Source organism: Microcaecilia unicolor, chromosome 10, assembly GCF_901765095.1.
Source record: "Microcaecilia unicolor chromosome 10, aMicUni1.1, whole genome shotgun sequence".
Lineage (NCBI taxonomy): Eukaryota > Metazoa > Chordata > Amphibia > Gymnophiona > Siphonopidae > Microcaecilia > Microcaecilia unicolor.
The window spans coordinates 52,395,119-52,412,657 of record NC_044040.1 but is presented as its reverse complement, the minus strand read 5'-3'; the positions used below and the strand labels follow the sequence as shown (position 1 = coordinate 52,412,657).

The following is a 17,539-nucleotide window of genomic DNA, read 5'->3' as shown; positions in this document are numbered from 1 at the left end:
GCCATAATGGAACAAAGCAAAAACGTCTAGGGCTAGAAGTCAGATGTTTTGGTCTAGATCTGTTTCAAAGCAACGATGAGATGTATACCTGGGACCTTTTATGTGAAGACCACTGCAGCGCCCTCTGCTGGGATGTCTGTGTGGCCAGTCTGCTAAGAATGCTGGCTCCCCACACGTCCCAATGGCTTGTTTTTGTGCATTTTCCACTTGGACTTTTCCCCCCCCCTGAAAATGATCTCAAATGAAAAACACACCGAGCACAAAATGCCTACGAAACAGCTTTGTTCAAAACAAAAAGATAGACATTTTTCTGGTTCGGAAATCACTATGTTCGCCACTTGATTTTTTGGACATTTTCAGCAAAACGTCCAAAATCGGATTTAGACATATTGAAAATGTCCCTCAGAGAAACATTTATATTCCCATTAAATATAGACAACTGTACATCAGAAGGAATGCATACCAATAAATGGATATGCTACTTGTTAATAATAAATTACTTTCAGCAGGCATCCTCTGTACATCTCACTTTCAAATTTAGCTGCTGCTTACTATGTAAATTAGTACCTGCTGTTTGGTAGGTGGCAAAATTGCCCACACATGTAAAAATGGAATGTACATGTTTGCCAGCCTATACATACTTTCAACTGGGCAGATGAAGGTAATTTTCAACTGGGTATATACAGGTGTGTACTTCTTTAAGATGCTCCAGCTCACCAAGTAGGCTTTGTCATTTAATGAGCAATCTGAGCAAATGAATGAATAAATAAATCTCTGCTTTTGAATTACTCCTTCCACATAGCCACTATATTGGAGGCCCACAACTGAACCTGGCTCAGGTGTGTGCTTTATTAGCCAATAGGCCAAGCAGGGAAACACAGGATTCCCACCCTCAGAGAATTGCTTGCCTCTCCTCACGGTAGATGGATAATTTATTTATTTATTTGGATTTTGCTCACACCTTTTTGAGTAGTAGCTTAAGGTGAGTTACATTCAGGTACACTGAATATTTCTCTGTCCCAGGAGGGCTCACAATCTAAGTTTGTACCTGAGGCAATGGAGGGTTAACTGACTTGCCCAGGATCACAAGGAGCAGCAGCGGGATTTGAACCGGCCACCTCTGGATTGCAAGACCAGTGCTCTAACCACTAGGCCACTCCTCCACTCCCCTCTCTATTTAATGACTTAATTAGACAAAGCGTAATGCTTTAGCTGCCAGGAAACTTTCTAAATCCATTTCTGCACACAAAGCAATGCTTTATATATGAAAAGTATGTTTTTGACATGTGTGTAAAGTTATGCATGTATAGCTTACATGCATAACTTTACATGCATGGTCTGTACATGTGTAATTTACACACTTGACATATGCTGAATGTTGTAATCTATTTCCACATATACAGCACTACTTCACAAGTAGAAATGGTTTTTAAAATTGCCTGTCTAGTTACAAAAAATGGTGTTCAGGTTCTCAAGTGAAATAAAATTCATATATTCTAAAACTATCATGAAACAGTCATGAAGTACACTATTATTATTATTAGCAAAATGCAGCTAATCCATACTAGCACTTCAGTTTTTGTTTTTTTTCTCAACAAAAGGAATGTATACAAAAATAGAGGAAAAGCAAGAAAATCAGATTTAAATATAAAAGGTTTAATGATAAAATAACTTATTTCCAGATATGACTACTATAAGTCCTACTTGTCTGAGCTAATTATTCATTCTCTTTTCAGTGTCAAGCGTGGTACAATACTGACATCCAGAGGCTGATATAACTAAAAACAGCCATCCAAAGACCTAAACCTTCCTGTATCATAGTAACATTGTAAATGAAGGCAGATAAAGACCTGATGAAGTTAGCAATGATATCCATAATCTACAGTATCAAAATGATGTATTGTCATCACCAGCTTTTTTTTGGTGACAGAATAACACTCAGTTTACTTACTACTAGTACATGAAGTATATGAAGAGGTTAGTTCCAAAATCTGTTAAGTATGAAAAGCTGTTTTCTGGATAAATATAAGTTTTGGAGTTTTTTTTATTTCCAAGAGTTGGAAATAAAAAAAAAACCATAGGAATATATTTTTCTTTGAGTACAATATACCTAATAAATAAATGACAGGTTTTGGAACTCACCTCTTCATCTGAGAAAGCATTGGGACCAGCTTCGTAGTACAATCTGATCAATCTGAACACCCCTCTTGCAATAGCTACTGTACTTAAATTATCAGAGCTGAAATTCAAATTGTAAGCTCAAGCAATAAAAACCTGCTTTCTGTTATGTCTCTACTATTGATCTTACTACAATGACACAACTGTGATGCGTAAAACATCTTACCTTCTATCATAATTAAGGAATCTTCTGGAGTTTGAAGCATTTCATCTTTTTTCATAAAATGTACCACTAATTGGTTTCCCCTCTGATTTTCTGCAGGCCACACTGTAGATTGATACCAGGATGTGTTTTGAAACTTTGGAGTTGGATGCCTGGCTGCACAGTCTCGCAGTATACAGTCCAAATCATCCTCACTTGGAACTTCTTGCCTGAAACCAAGCAACCAGAACATGCCAGGAACTATTTTGAAGCAGCAGGATAATATCAAATCCTTTTAGGCTAGACAGGTATGCAACCTCTATAAATCTTGTGTGTGTGTATATATGAATTTTGAAAACAAAAAGTACTTCTACTTTATTTTTCATATTTTTCTCTCCTCATCAGCAGCCCCAAGAAACAGAAACCGATGGCAGATTAAGACCATATGGCCTAACCAATCTGTCCATCTATACCATTCTGCTATCCCTTCCTCTCCTTTAGAGATCCTATATGCTTGTCCCAAGCATTCTTGAATTCAGGTAGTCTTTGTCACCACCACCTCCATTTCACATACACACCACCCTTTCTGTAAAGAAGTATTTTCTTAGATTACTTCTGAGTCTATTCCCTTCACCTTCATCCTGTGCCCCATCATTTCCGAGCTCCATTTCAACAAAGAGACTTGATTCCTGTTCATTTATGCCACCAAGGTATTTAAATATCTTTATTATATCTCCTCTTTCCTGGCTTTCTTCTAAAGTATGAATAATGAGATCTTTAAGTCTGTTCCCATATGCTTCATGATGAAGAACAGTGGCCATTTTACTAGACATCCTCTGGCCCGACTCCATCCTGTTTACATGTTTTTGTAGGTGTGGACTCTAGGCTATATCATTGGCAGTACAGTCAAGAGTAACTGTGCAGACTGGATTGGTAAATTGTCTATATAAAATAGCCAAAAAAGGAGGAAAAAAAAAACCTCACAAAGCTGTGAGAGGTAACAAGAAGACATTGAGGTAAATCCAAGGAGGATAACAAAGAAGTCTTTATTGAAGATACTTAAAAACCGACCCGAAACAGCCGTGTTTCGGCCCAAAGGCCTGCCTCAAGGGTCTTGGTAAATCTCTGGGGTTGCAGTATAGTACTCTATAACAGAAAAATTTAATGCAAGGATCACATCAGCCAACAACACGACAACTATTATTCAGTGGTTTTACAAGACAGAGGGGATAAACAAAGGATTTTGACTGCCAGATCCTTGCATTAAATTTTCCTGTTGTAGAGTACTATACTGCAACACCAGAGATTTACCAAGACCCCTGAGGCAGGCCTTTGGGCCGAAACATGGCCGTGTCGGGTCGGTTTTTAAGTATCTTCAATAAAGACTTCTTTGTTATCCTCCTTGGATTTACCTCACTGTCTTCTTTTTACCTAAACTGTCTATATGCCATCATCTGTTATGTTTACGAAACATTAAAAAAAAGAGGGTCAGAAGCACTATGTTGTCTCCTATAAAATATATATTAACAACATTTTTGGGGGAATAATGTACTAAAAAAGGTTTTTTACAGCTATTCTCTTTTGGAAAATTGTTCAACACAACTGCTCCTTTGTGAGCTAACAGCAGCACCTTCCTGCTCAAGCTGGTTGAATCAGTTTATAGTCTTCCAGCTGACATCACATCCTGGGCAGTCAGTCAGTTATGTAGCATGATGGGGGAGATATTTTGCAAAAGTTGTAAAGTTTAATAAATCTATTTGTAAGAATATGAATCCCTAAATCGGCTTGACCATTGAGCAAATAATCAGAGATGACAATTTTCCCCAAGCTTTCCCTTGAGCTACATAAAATAGCAGTAATTTACATTATGAAGTAATGATACTTAAGGTAGATTTACAAAACTGTACTGAGTTAGCATGGTCACATTTTATAGAATAGGATCTGATGCACACTAAGGGCTTTAGAGTGCGCTAACATGGTAACATACTTTAGTAAACCTCACCCCAATATGATGGTTCCAGGACCGGCTCAAGGAATTGTGGTGACCTGAGTCAACTTGTTTTGGCGTCCCCCACCCCACCTCACATTGGTGCCCTCTCTCATTAGTTCCCTGTGGTTTGGCATCTCTCTCTCTCTCCCTCCTTTCTGTCCTCTGACCTCCCCCCTTCAGGTCTGGTACGGCTCTTCCTCCTTCCCGCCTGCAGTCCTGTATGCTTGCCGCGAGTTAGCACTAGGAACAGCAATAAAGACAGGCTGCCTCTGGCCTGTCCCTGGATCTTCCCTGTGCCGTGCAATTTCCTGCGGGCAGGATTCAGCAAAGGGAAGACACAGAGCATGGCAAGTTTGCAAGACTGCAGGCGGGGGTATGGTGAGAGGAGCTGTAGCAATGCTGGACTGGCAGGGAATGGTGGGGAGGGGAGAGGGAGGCACTGGACCAACAGAGGGAGGAAGAAGAGATGCTGGACCTGGGCAGGAGGAAGGAAAGGCTCAACTACTGGACCAGGTGAAGCACTGGTGATGACATCCGAGGTTGGGGATTTTAGTGCCCTTTATTGCTTGCACCCTGAGCCAGTGCCTCACCTTGTCCAGTGGTTAACCCATTAGTGCCCAATGTTCTCATAATAAGCCATATGGGAACAAATTGATTTGTTCCCAATATGGGAACACTGGGCACTAATGGGTTAAGCCAGCCCTAGTTGGTTCCATGAAAGCTGAATAATATTGCTACTGATAAACGAATAACACATAGCCTTAAGATCTTTCCCCTTGCTTGCCAGTAATCTTACCCTGCATAAGTCACTTGCATCTGCCAGGAGTATATGACCAGCACAGATACTTTGACTAATTTATTTATATAATTTTCATTTTTTTTTTTTTGGGGGGGGGGGGGGGGGAGAATCATTCAGCATACATCCATTGCATTTAATAACACAGCTAACCCACCATAGGTTATACAAACAGTTTTTAAAGTTATTTTTTGTTTTTAAGATGAGTCACTTTGGATTATGGTGAAAACATGCGCCTTAAAATGAGAATGGGAAAACAAATTATAAAGCAGTTATTTTTACCATTTTTCTAAGGGGTCAGTTATTTTAAGATGTCCACAAACAAAATATTTGCATTTTGGCTATTAAATAACAAAGCTGAATTTATCCATACTCCAGCATACCAGTAGTATCTTTTTATCTCACTGGTTTTATGAACACTTCCTTATTTTCTTATCGTACACTCTCTCTCAATCCACCAAACACCTCCTTTTTATTTCTGCTGTATTATTTAATACTTTCCCATTTCTTGATGTTTTTTAAAATGTATTTTTAAAATGTACTGTGGCTGGAAAGCTAATATTTTCCTTTCAGTGTGCCTTAAACACCAATTGGAGTGCTTTTGAAAAAAAGTGAAGAAATCGCAAAATTCAGAAGTTCAAGCTATTTACAAACTAAAGATTTGTGAGGAAGGGTAGAATAGAAAGAAGTAGGAGCTATGACCAATTTGCACTACAGCTACAGGGTCCAAGCTGGAAATATAGGCACTTTAATCATTCTGCCTTAACCATGTAAAACCTAAATCTAATTTAATCAAATCTTAAATCACTTTAAATGTATTTTTTTTATCAAATACACAAAACAGAAAAATATCTCTGATGGAGCACTGATGCATAAACAGCTTATCTGAGAAACATGTTCTTATGATGAAGTATTCTTAATTTGTATTTCTTAATAAACATATACTTACAATGACTCACACTTTGGGCAGTATAACTTCACAGACTGATTAAGCTTCTGGGGTTGATATGTTTTCAGTTTTACTCTAACACGATATTTCTGTGGTGCTTTGTTATTCAATATGGTCTTCAGTGAGGTTTTCTTATGTGTGATGGAGCGGTGAGTACTGTGTGGAAAAGCAAATAAAAAACCCCACCAGAATAAAATACTTTCAAATCCATACCCAATCATCATCCAGCATTATTTTAAACACTATTCATCTCAGCTGAAGTTATTCTGCCCACCCATTTGTATAAAGCAATGGAGAAGGCAATTTTGCATTCGGAATTCAGAACTGCCATAGAGTGAAAAGAGCTAGGCAACAGTGCAGAATCCATATGCTATTTCATCCCTTGATCTTAGCCACCTTTGAAAACCTTAATTCATCAAGGGGCCCTTTTACAGAGCGGAGGTAAGCCCGACATGGGCTTACCGTTCGCTTTACCAGGACTACTGCTGGCCCAATGCAGTCGTCGTCGGTAGTCTTGCCCCAAGTACACGCCATTTCTGGGGGGAAAAGAAAACCTCGGGAAATGGCTTACACAGCAGTAACCTGGCGGTAATCGGGCATCACTGCATGCTGCCCACTTAGTGTGTGAGTAGAAGAGTAGCCTAGTGGTTAGTGCAGTGGACTTTGATCCTGGAGAACAGGGTTCGATTCCCATTGCAGCTCCTTGTGACTCTGGGCAAGTCACTTAACCCTCCATTGCCCCAGGTACAAATAAGCACCTGTATACACTATCCAGCTTATAATCGAACGAGAAAAACGCCCAAGTTCCGACCTAAATCGGGAGATGGGCGTTTATCTCACAAAAACGAAGAACGCGGTATAATCAAAAGCCGAATTTGGGACGCTTTCAACTGCACTCCGTCGCGGATGCGGACAAAGTGGACGGGGGCGTGTCGAAGGCGGAACTGGGGCGTGGTTATCACCCGAACAGAGATGGGCGCCCTTCGCCGATAATGGATGCGTTTGTAGCTAGAATTTAGGGCACTTTTCCTGGACCCTGTTTTTTCACGAATAAGGCCCCAAAAGTGCCCTAAATGACCAGATGACCACTGGAGGGAATCGGGGATGACCTCCCCTGACTCCCCCAGTGGTCACTAACCCCCTCCCACGACAAAAAAATGATGTTTCACAACTTTTTATTTTCACCCTCAAATGTCATACCCTCCTCCCAGGCAGCAGTATGCAGGTCCCTGGAGCAGTTGTTAGGGGGTGCAGTGGACGTCAGGCAGGTGGACCCAGGCCCATCCCCCCTACCTGTTACAATTGTGCTGCTTAATGCTTATTAGTCGTCCAACCCCCCCAAACCCACTGTACCCACATGTAGGTGCCCCCCTTCACCCCTTAGGGCTATAGTAATGGTGTAGACTTGTGGGCAGTGGGTTTTGAGGGGGATTTGGGGGGGCTCAACACACAATGGAAGGGTGCTATGCACCTGGGAGCTCTTTTACCTTTTTTTTTGTTTTTGTAAAAGTGCCCCCTAGGGTGCCCGGTTGGTGTCCTGGCATGTGAGGGGGACCAGTGCACTACGAATCCTGGCCCCTCCCACGAACAAATGCCTTGGAGTTATTCGTTTTTGAGCTGGGCGCTTTCATTTTCCGTTATCGCTGAAAAGCAAAAACGCCCAGCTCACACATTGGCGAATAAAACATGGGCGTCTATTTTTTTCGTTAATACAGTTTGGTCCGCCCCTTCACGGACCCGTTCTCGGAGATTAACGCCCATGGAGATAGGCGTTTCTGTTCCATTATGCCCCTCCACGTAAACTGCTTTGAATGTTGTTGCAAAAACCACAGAAAGGTGGTATATCAAGTCCCAATTCCCTTTCCCTTATCACCACCTCAAAGGGCGGCGGTAAGGGCTCCCCGCCGCATGGCCATGTGTGTCTGGGATCTAAAAATCCCAGAAACTTCCTTATTTAGAAAAAATCTGCAGGTATATCTTATAGCTAATTTTCAAAGAGAAAACTTGTTATGAGTTTGATCTAACAGCAGACTTTTGCATCTACATTTTGTGCAATAAAATGTCTCCCATCCAGGTACAAACCTAGCCCAAGCCTGCTTATCTTCTTGCTTCGCCCAGGGGGCAGAAGCAATCAGGGTATGTCAGATAAAATTTCTATTGAAAACATGTGTTTTTCCCCCCAGGATGCACTGGGCAGGGCTGGGCGCCACCATTTACAAGGCGGTGCTGGAAGAGGATGGAGTGTACTACTCCCACAAAGGTACGGGGGGGGGGGGGCCGGAAAGAGAGCCGCTAGACCACCAGTTTGGGAGGTTTGGTTTGCGGTCCACTGGGCCACCAGGGCTTTTTTTTGGGGGGGGGGGGGGGAAGGGGTGGGGGGTGGGTTAGGGGGGCTGGAGATCCAACAAATCTCCATCCCCCTGTGAACTTGTGTTGGGGGGGGGGGGTCAGGGGGACTGGCTTGAGGTGGGGGTTCGGTAGGGGCACTAGGCCACCAGGGCCTTGCTGTTTCAGGGGGTCTGGTGGTCCCACGGACTTCCAGCCCCTGTGTTTGGCAGGTCTGGGCTTTTGATAGCCCGGAAATGTCAAACAAGTGTGGGAGGACTGTGCTGAGCGCATTATCTGCTCCACTGGCCTCCCTTTGGCCAAAATCAAATGTCATATCTCAACTATGAGCTAACAAAGGCTCCTTCTTAGCTTTTTGGCTGAGGCTGAGAATCTGTACAATATGTTCCCCACTGGGAACAAAAACAAAAAAAATCATGAGTAAACCAGAAGGATTACAAAAATGTAAACAATTAAAAAAAAAAAAGAACATCCCCCCCCCACAACAAATCCTGCTGTGTTCCCTTCCTGTTTTATATGAAACTTGGAATATCTTACTTGTTACAGATGACTGCTGGCTTCTTTCTAAGTATCAAAGGGCAGCAATTCTTGACCTGGATTTTACAAATAAAAACATTGATTATTAGAAAACTGTTCAATTGCTTACTTCAACTCTTAAGGCCAGATGCACTAAACCTTAACGACCCTCTAACAACCCTTTAACGAAGGAAATTCCTAACCGTTGCATGCATTAAAGGCCTTTTTCCTACGAAGCAAGCAGCTAACGAAAACGGAATACACGTTTTAGATTTTTTTACGTTTGGTTGATGCATCTGGGCCTTAGAGATTAAACACTGAAGACAAAACTACAAGACTTATTTGACGACTTAAAGGTGTAACATGTAAACATGTTTTATTGTAAACTGCATTGGTCAGTACTTGTACAGAGGAAGGGAAACAAAAGAAAAAAAATTAAATGAAATGAGAATCTGTTACATTTAGAACTTTAAAAACCTGAAAAATAACTGAATCTACCCATTGACTCCTATTCTTTGTTAGAATTGCCTCACTTAGGGCCTCTTTTACACAGCCAAGCTAGCGATTCTCTGTGTGGCAAATGAGAGGAAGCCCATTCAATTCCTATGGGCTTCCTCTCATTTGCCACAAGGGAATCGCTAGTGCAGCTTTGTAAAAGAAGCCCTTATGCATTAATGTGCATAAAATCTCTAACTTGGTACTTAATGCACAGGATCATACATGCCTGCCATAAGCATTACTACTAATGCAAACATTTGAACCTAACACACAATAATTATTAATGAATCGTCACACAGAAAATGTAGTTCATTCACGTGATAGTAGCTCAGTACAAACTGCAAATAAACCTTGTGATTCACATTAAGTCTAGATTAAAGCTCAAGCTAAATTAATCTATTCTAATCTAATGTAATTTAATCTAATATAATGCCTGCATTCTGCAACCACCTTTTCAGTTCTGTGCGGCAAGAAAGAAGCCAGGCATTCCTGGGAAATACAGAAATCTTCCTATTAAACAATTTTAACATATAATGAACTAATTAATAAAAACGATTTCTCCAACAGCCACGCTTTTAGCAGCTTCCAAAATATAAACAGACTATTAACATGTCTAATAGTTGAAGGTAAATCATTCCATAACTTAACTCCAATGAAGGAGAAAGCAGACTGCAATTTTTTTTGAACCTAATGAATTTAGCAGAGGGTAGATATAAAATCAACACATCTCTCAGCTGCATAATACTACTATAACTTGGAAAAATCAACAGTGAAATCATATATTGCTGGACCAGGCCATGTAATATCTTAAAAATAATTGTACCAAACTTAAAAAAAAATCTTGCTTTAATCAGCAACCAAATGGAATTTAATCAATAAAGAGGTTGCCCTATCAAACTTTCCCGCTGAGCAGACCATCCTAATTGCCGTATTTTGCAGCATCTGTAGCCTTCTCAAAAGAGCTTGTGTGCAACCCCCAAACATTATATTACAACTAGGAAAAAATGCCCGTTTCTGATAACAATGAAACGGGCGCTAGCAAGGTATTGGCTTCCTGCAGGAAATGTTTGGAAAGTGATTTTTAGGATAAATGTTTTTTTGTGTGTGTTTTGATTGTATGTGTATGGTTGTGAGTGAGAGACGCTGATTCTGCATGATACAGCTTGTGTATTTAATGGGGGGGGGGAGTGTGTTGGTGTGAGTGAGAGATAGAGATCTTGATTGAGCATGGCAGAGTGTTTGTATGATGTTGTGGTGGTGTTTGGGGGGAATGTGTGTGTGAGAGAGAGTCATTTAGATTTTCCATTTGTGTTTGTTTGTTTGTTTGTATTAAGGGGAGGTGGCAGGCGAGTGTGTGGGTGTGAGTGAGAGATAGAGAGATGTTGTTTCTCCAAGGGAAAGGGACATGGTGGTTGTTAAAATATTTATTTGTAATGCAATGGGTATTTCCCAAAGCGTTAATGAACCCTTCATAGAGTGCCAAAATAACCCGAGGAGTGTCTGTGAACACAATAGTCACCTCCGGTTTTTTTTTTTTTTTTAGTTCCACAGCTCACTTTGCTTTGCAGAGCTCCTCACTTATCTGTAACATGAGAGCTGTCTTTTGGCTGACTGCATATCAGTGTTTCTGCACTTAAGAGAAAGGAACAGCAAGTCAGCTGCTCTCCCTCTTCCTCGGGTTACGTAGCAGAATCCTTGTACGGAAAGAGAGATGACCTCCTCCCCCACCACCCCGTGCAAGCCCCCCTTCTGGCATGTACCTTGAAGGCGAGGAGCCGGCCAGCTAGTCCCTGCTGCCTGTGTGAGCTGTTTGTAGTGAAAGAGCACCCTGGCCAACACAGGCAGTGCTGGAAGATAGGAGAACATTGTACCGAGCATGAGGGAGGAGCCATTGCAGGAGACAGCGGAGCAGGAGAGGGATGAGGAGGAGTAGGGAAACACTCGTTGGAGGTGAGAATGTATTGGGGGGGTGGAGCGTCGGAGGGCGGTGGAACTGGCGATTCGCTGAGTGTCGTAGCCCCGCCCTCGACGTCATCACGTTGTGACGCGAGGGCGTGGCAGACACTCATGGAGAAAAATTCTGGTCTCTGCCACCTCAAAAATGGAAGTGGCAGCTTCATTTAGAACGTTGGGGTTGCGAATTATGTGCGGAAGGGCGTGGCTGAGGGCGGGTCTATGAGTGACAGTGAGTGTTGCTGACAGCCTAATTGCAGGGCTTCACTGTTTCTCCCTGCCACAGCGTGAGCTTCAGAGCTTCAGAATGTTTGAGGTGAGACTTATTTATATAGATAATCTAGCAGACTTAAATTTATAGCCTGAACAACTAATCTAAATTGTAAATGCTGAAAACAATGTCTGATTTTCCTCAAAAAGCAAATGGGATGCTAGGAATTATTATGAAAAGGATGCAAAGTAAGACCAAGAATATTTTAAAGCTTCTGTATCGTTCCATGGTGTGACTTCACCTTGAGTATTGCGTTCAATTCTGGTCGCCGAATCTCAAAAAATAAATAACAGAATTAGAAAAGGTTCAAAGAGTGACCAAAATGATTAAGGTGATAGAACTCCTCCTGTATGAAGAAAGGCTAAAGAGGTTAGGGCTCTTCAACTTGGAAAAGAGACAGCTGAAGGGGGATATGATTGAGGTCTATAAAATCCTGAGTGGTGTAGAATGGGTAAAATTGAATCAACGGGTAAAAGTGATTCGATTTTTCACTCTTTCAAAAGGTAAAAAGACCAGGAGACACTCAATGAAGTTACATGGAAAAACTTCTAAAACAAATAGGATGGAATATTTTTTCACTCAAAGAATAGTTAAGCTCTGGAACTCGCTTCCGGAGGATGTGGTAACAGCGGTAGTGTATCTGGGTCTTAAAAAGGTTTGGACAAGTTCTTGAAGGAAACGTCCATAGTCTGTTATTGAGATGGACATGGGGGAAGCTACTGCTTGCCCAGAAATTGGTAGAATGGAATGTTGCTACTAATTGGGTTTCTGCCAGGCAGTGGCGTTCCTGGTGGGTGGGGGGGGGGGGGGCGGTGGGTGTGGTCCGCCCCGGATGCACGCCGCTGGGGGGGGGTGCCGCGCGGCTGTCTGCTCCGCTCGTTCCGTGCTCCCTCTGCCCCGGAACAGGTTACTTCCGAATGTGGAGTACCCCAAGGATCCCCCCTCTCACCAACCTTATTCAACCTAATGATGATACCATTAGCCAAACTTCTAGCCAATCAAAACCTCAATCCCTACATATATGCAGACGATGTCACAATCTGCATCCCGTTCAAACATGATCTAAATGAAATCACCAACGAGATCAACCAAAGCCTCCAAATCATGCACACCTGGGCAGATGCATTCCAACTAAAACTTAATGCAGAAAAAACACAATGTCTTGTACTCACCTCCCAACATAACACAAAAAAACTTCTCTACCATAATCACACCATACTGTTCTCGTCCTGTCTCACAAAACCTGAAAATTCTCGGAGTTACTATTGATCAAAACCTCACTCTCGATACCCACTTGAAGAACACGACGAAAAAGATGTTCCACACCATGTGGAAACTCAAAAGAGTAAAACCATTCTTCCCGAGATACATCTTCTGCACCCTGGTACAGTCAATGGTAATAAGCCATTTGGATTCTTGCAACGAACTATATGCGGGCTGCAACAGACTATCAAAAAACTCCAAACAGCCCAGTGTCGCCAGACTCATATTTGGAAAAACTAAATATGAAAGTGCAAAACCCCTAAGAGAGAAACTGCACTGGCTCCCACTTAAGGAACACATTGCGTTCAAGATATGCACGATTATACACAAAATCATTCACGCAGACGCCCCTATCTACACGCTGAACCTAGTGGACCTACCTCCCATAAACGCCACAAGAACATCCCGCAGATTTCTCAATTTGCACTTCCCCAGCTGTAAAGGACTAAAATACAAGCTGGTGCATGCCACCACCTTCTCCTACACGAGCATGCATATATGGAATGCTCTACCCACAGACCTGAAATCAATTGTCGAAACAAATAACTTTCGCAAATCTCTGAAGACACACGTCTTCAACAAGGCCTACAACGAGAACCAACAGCTTCACTGATCCACTTTACCAACCCAACCAGTTATGAAAATCCACTTCTACAATTACCCACCTAATCACTTCCTCTTTCTTCCCTTATTTAATCTCTGCACACTACTAACTGTATCTGATATTCTGGAATGACAATGTCATAACAAAACTATGTAAGCCATATTGAGCCTGCAAATAGGTGGGATAATGTGGGATACAAATGCAATAAATAATAATAATAATATACAACTGAAAATCCTTACATGCTGAGTAAACTGTTTTTTTCTCCTCAGCCACCTGTATAGGCAAACGTCTCTTTTAAAAATAATTCATATGCATATGTATGGTAATGCTTCAAGTAGTAGTAGTAATTAAGAAATAACTTGTTAAGAATGTCTTACAATTCAAGCTTTTCTATTGGGATCTGATATACCACCTTTCTGGGGTTACAATTAAAACAGTTTGCATATTATATACAGGTACTTATTTTGCACCTGGGGCAATGGAAGGTTAAGTGACTTCCCAGAATCACAAGAAGCTGCAGTGGGAATCGAAACCCTGGTTTCCCTGGCTCTCAGGCCACTGCACTAACCATTAGGCTACTCCTCCAAAAATACACCATTTTCCTTTGCATATAAACTAATTTATTTTGATTTCTTCTTCAGTGAACTATAGAATAGCATACATACTTTGGAGTTTCAGCTTTTTGGGGTCTGCTTCTATGAAAGGCCTGTGCTTCCAAATGATTTCTTACATTTTATAACTTTTTGCCTAACCATATTATAATTTATGTCATATCAATGAATAGATGATAAATTATAGGGATACTGAGGGTACCAAAGAATTTTGCTATTATTCATAATAAATAAAGTCCCAGGAAACCACAAAGTTAACAGAATCCTGAACTACTACAGTAAGAATACTAATGCGTGCCTTAAATATTTTGCTAGCTTTGCTGGGAACTCACAATTGTGTTTAAAGGAATAATATTCCTAAAAGTATATGGATAAAGAGGCCACAGAAAGTATGCTTTAAAATTTCATTTTATATGACCACACCCTTACTATATTATTAGAAAATGCATACTTTTGCATTGTGATGAGATGGGTCAATTTATACCAAGTAACCTCCTCTCAGTGGCAGTGTATAAACAGGCAAAAATGATATTTAAACAAAACGGAGGCCTAACAGATTTCCTTCTTACTAAAAACATGAGAATCCCACGAGGATAAGAGTGACATTTAAGAAATACTGTCCCCCTAGGCAGAACATTTATACAATAGTCAATCCATTGGTGGAATTACAACTGCATTCTCAATCTACCAGGTCAGCAAGAGTTCATTACTGCAGTTATATATGACCAGCATCTAAAAACTGCTAATTAACTTAAACCTTTTAATGGGTATTGCCATTAGTATTTACAACTCTGGCAAACTGAAACTAAGCCCTTTTCAGGTGTCCTAAACATGCCCTTTTAAATTCATAGGTAATCAATTATAAACAACAATCAGTTTCATATTAATTTAGAGTTGGAAAGATGCATGTTTTAAGTGGCATAAACAGTTGCACCCTTGAGATTCAGCTTCTACTTGTAAAATGCACAGTAGAGGATGATAAGTACATAAGTATTGCCATACCGGGAAAGACCAAAGGTCCATCAAGCCCAGCATCCTGTTTCCAACAGTGGCCAATCCAGATCACAAATACCTGGCAAGATCCCAAAAAGTACAAAACATTTTATACTGCTTATCCCAGAAATAGTGGATTTTCCCCAAATCCATTTAATAACGGTCTATGGACTTTTCCTTCAGGAAGCCGTCCAAACCTTTTTTAAACTCCGCTAAGCTAACCGAGATACACTCCCTTGACATAAGCTTTGTGGACTAGCTCAAGGTGAATTACCGTCAGGTACAGAAGGTATTTTCCTGTTCCCAGAGGGCTGAAAATCCAAGTTTGTGCCTGAGGCAATGTAAGATTAAGGGGCCCTTTTACAAAGGTGCACTGAAAAATTGCCTGCGGTAGTGTAGACACATGTTTTGGGCACGCGTATTTTTGACAATGGACATGCTGCCAAATGAAAATTGTCATGCATCCACTTTGGGTCTGAGACCTTACCACCAGCCATTGACCTAGCGGTAAGGTCTCACGCAGTAACTGGGCGGTAATGGTCTATGAATGTAGAATGACGATTACCATCCGCGCACCAGAAAATAAAAATATTTTCTAGTGCACCTAGCGGACGCACGTCAAAAATGAAATTACAAGAGCCACATGGTAGCTGGGAAGGAACATAAAATTGATGCGCGTTGGGCGCACATAGGTGCCTACGCAGCTTAAAAGGGCCCCTGAGTAACTTGCCCAATACAGGATAGCAACTGAGTAGTATTCACACTCCCTCTTCGCTCTGAAGTGGTTCTGAAGCCTGCCACATAATTGCTTTGATAACGCAATTCAGGGAGAATTCTCTACTCCACATTACCCTACCTCTAGTGATCTTTTACATTCTATATGATTAGTTCATACATTTGATAAGAAAATCACATAAGCTTTTATGCCCCTGCTTAGGAGGAATAGATGACTATGTTGGGAGACAAGGCATTCTGATTTGTTTACTAGTCATATATCCAGGGATGATAATCTTCATGTATAAAAACAGGTAAATGTCAATTCCTTTGGATTACAAAAGAATTTACAGTGAGCTATATTTTAACCTGAGACTCAACTGTTTGTTAGTTTGTTTTCAAGCTGCACCAAGCATCATCTTCTTCATACTTTTTTAAATTTTATATAATCCCTGGCATTATCTGATTACTTCAGTACTGGTTCATTCTTGAGTAGCAGTCCTACAAAAGATGCTGTTAATATTGCTAGCTGGGCTGGCAGGAAAGATGCCTGGCATGTGTTGCTTAAATAATGGCTTTCATTGGTTTTGAATTTAGTATCTAGGGTGTTCTGTATTGATTCTGAATGCAGAAACAGTAATAACGTTAATCAACGGCACAGATGTTTTGACGTTTAAAGCACCACACCAGTGGCATCCTGTACCTGATTGTTTCACGGTACTATGCAGTGCCTGCCAGAGCAGCCATTAGGGATCTCTCCATGGACATATATCTTATTCAGCTTATATACTAACAATCAGAGCTTTACTCCAGATGCTGAACCTTTCCAATAACGTTGATAGACCTGCTTTTAATCTAGTTCCATCCAAAGCCGTCATTGTACAACTGGCTATCTCATCATCTCTTTCTTTGTCTTGGAAAGACTTCTATCCTAAAGATCCCTTCCATTTTTGTTCTGTCCTACCCACTTCCTATTATAACTGGATTTCTACCCCTTCTTCCCTCTTTCATGTCCAGTCTCATCACTGTTTATTTATTAGTGGTTTGCTCCATGTAATTTGTGTTTCTAGATTGTAAACCGCCCTGAAGACTCCAAGGGCAGGGTAGTAAATAATAATACAACTTGGAAATTTATGAAATAGAACCATTCTACTTCACAGAATATATTCTGGTTGGCGCAGCACTGGGACCATAGCCCAGCATTTACATATCACATCTAAAGTTTACAAGTAGTATAAAAGGTGATAGCTGCAGTTCCATATATATAGACAGGTGGATTATTATGGTATTTATACAAGACCCTGTATCAAGGCACTTTACAACAAATTAGATACAGGCTGAGTGCCAATTCACAGAAAGTACAACCAAAGTAGGTAACTTGAGGCTACAGACTAAACTGATTTGTGTAAGTTGCAAGAGGACAGTAGAAAATAAAATTCAACCCCAGACCTTATCTCATCATTCCAACCACTAGACTAGCATTTCTCATACATAAGAACATAAGCGTTGCTATACTGGGACAGAAACAAAGGGTCTATCAGTCAAGTATCCTGTTTCCAACAGTGGTCAATCCAGGTCAGAGTATCTGTCAAGATCCCAGAAGAGTTAAAACAGATTTTATGCAGGTTATCCTAGAAATAAGAAGCGGATTTTTCCCCCAAGTCCATCTTAATAATGGTACAGACTTCTCTGGCAAACAAATTCGGAGTTTA

The 17,539-nt window shown here is 41.0% G+C and overlaps 1 protein-coding gene across 1 annotated transcript in view; it reads right to left on the bottom strand.

Annotated features, from left to right (window-relative positions):
* The window catches only part of POT1 (protection of telomeres 1), a gene marked incomplete at its 5' end in the record, with an annotated part of 199,990 nt that overhangs the window by 30,311 nt on the left and 152,140 nt on the right, over nt 1-17,539 (bottom strand). Inside the window, 5 exon segments of the mRNA XM_030216827.1 lie at nt 2,345-2,550; nt 6,056-6,191; nt 6,194-6,211; nt 8,939-8,971; nt 8,974-8,994. Coding sequence (XP_030072687.1) covers nt 2,345-2,550; nt 6,056-6,191; nt 6,194-6,211; nt 8,939-8,971; nt 8,974-8,994 — 414 coding nt within the window.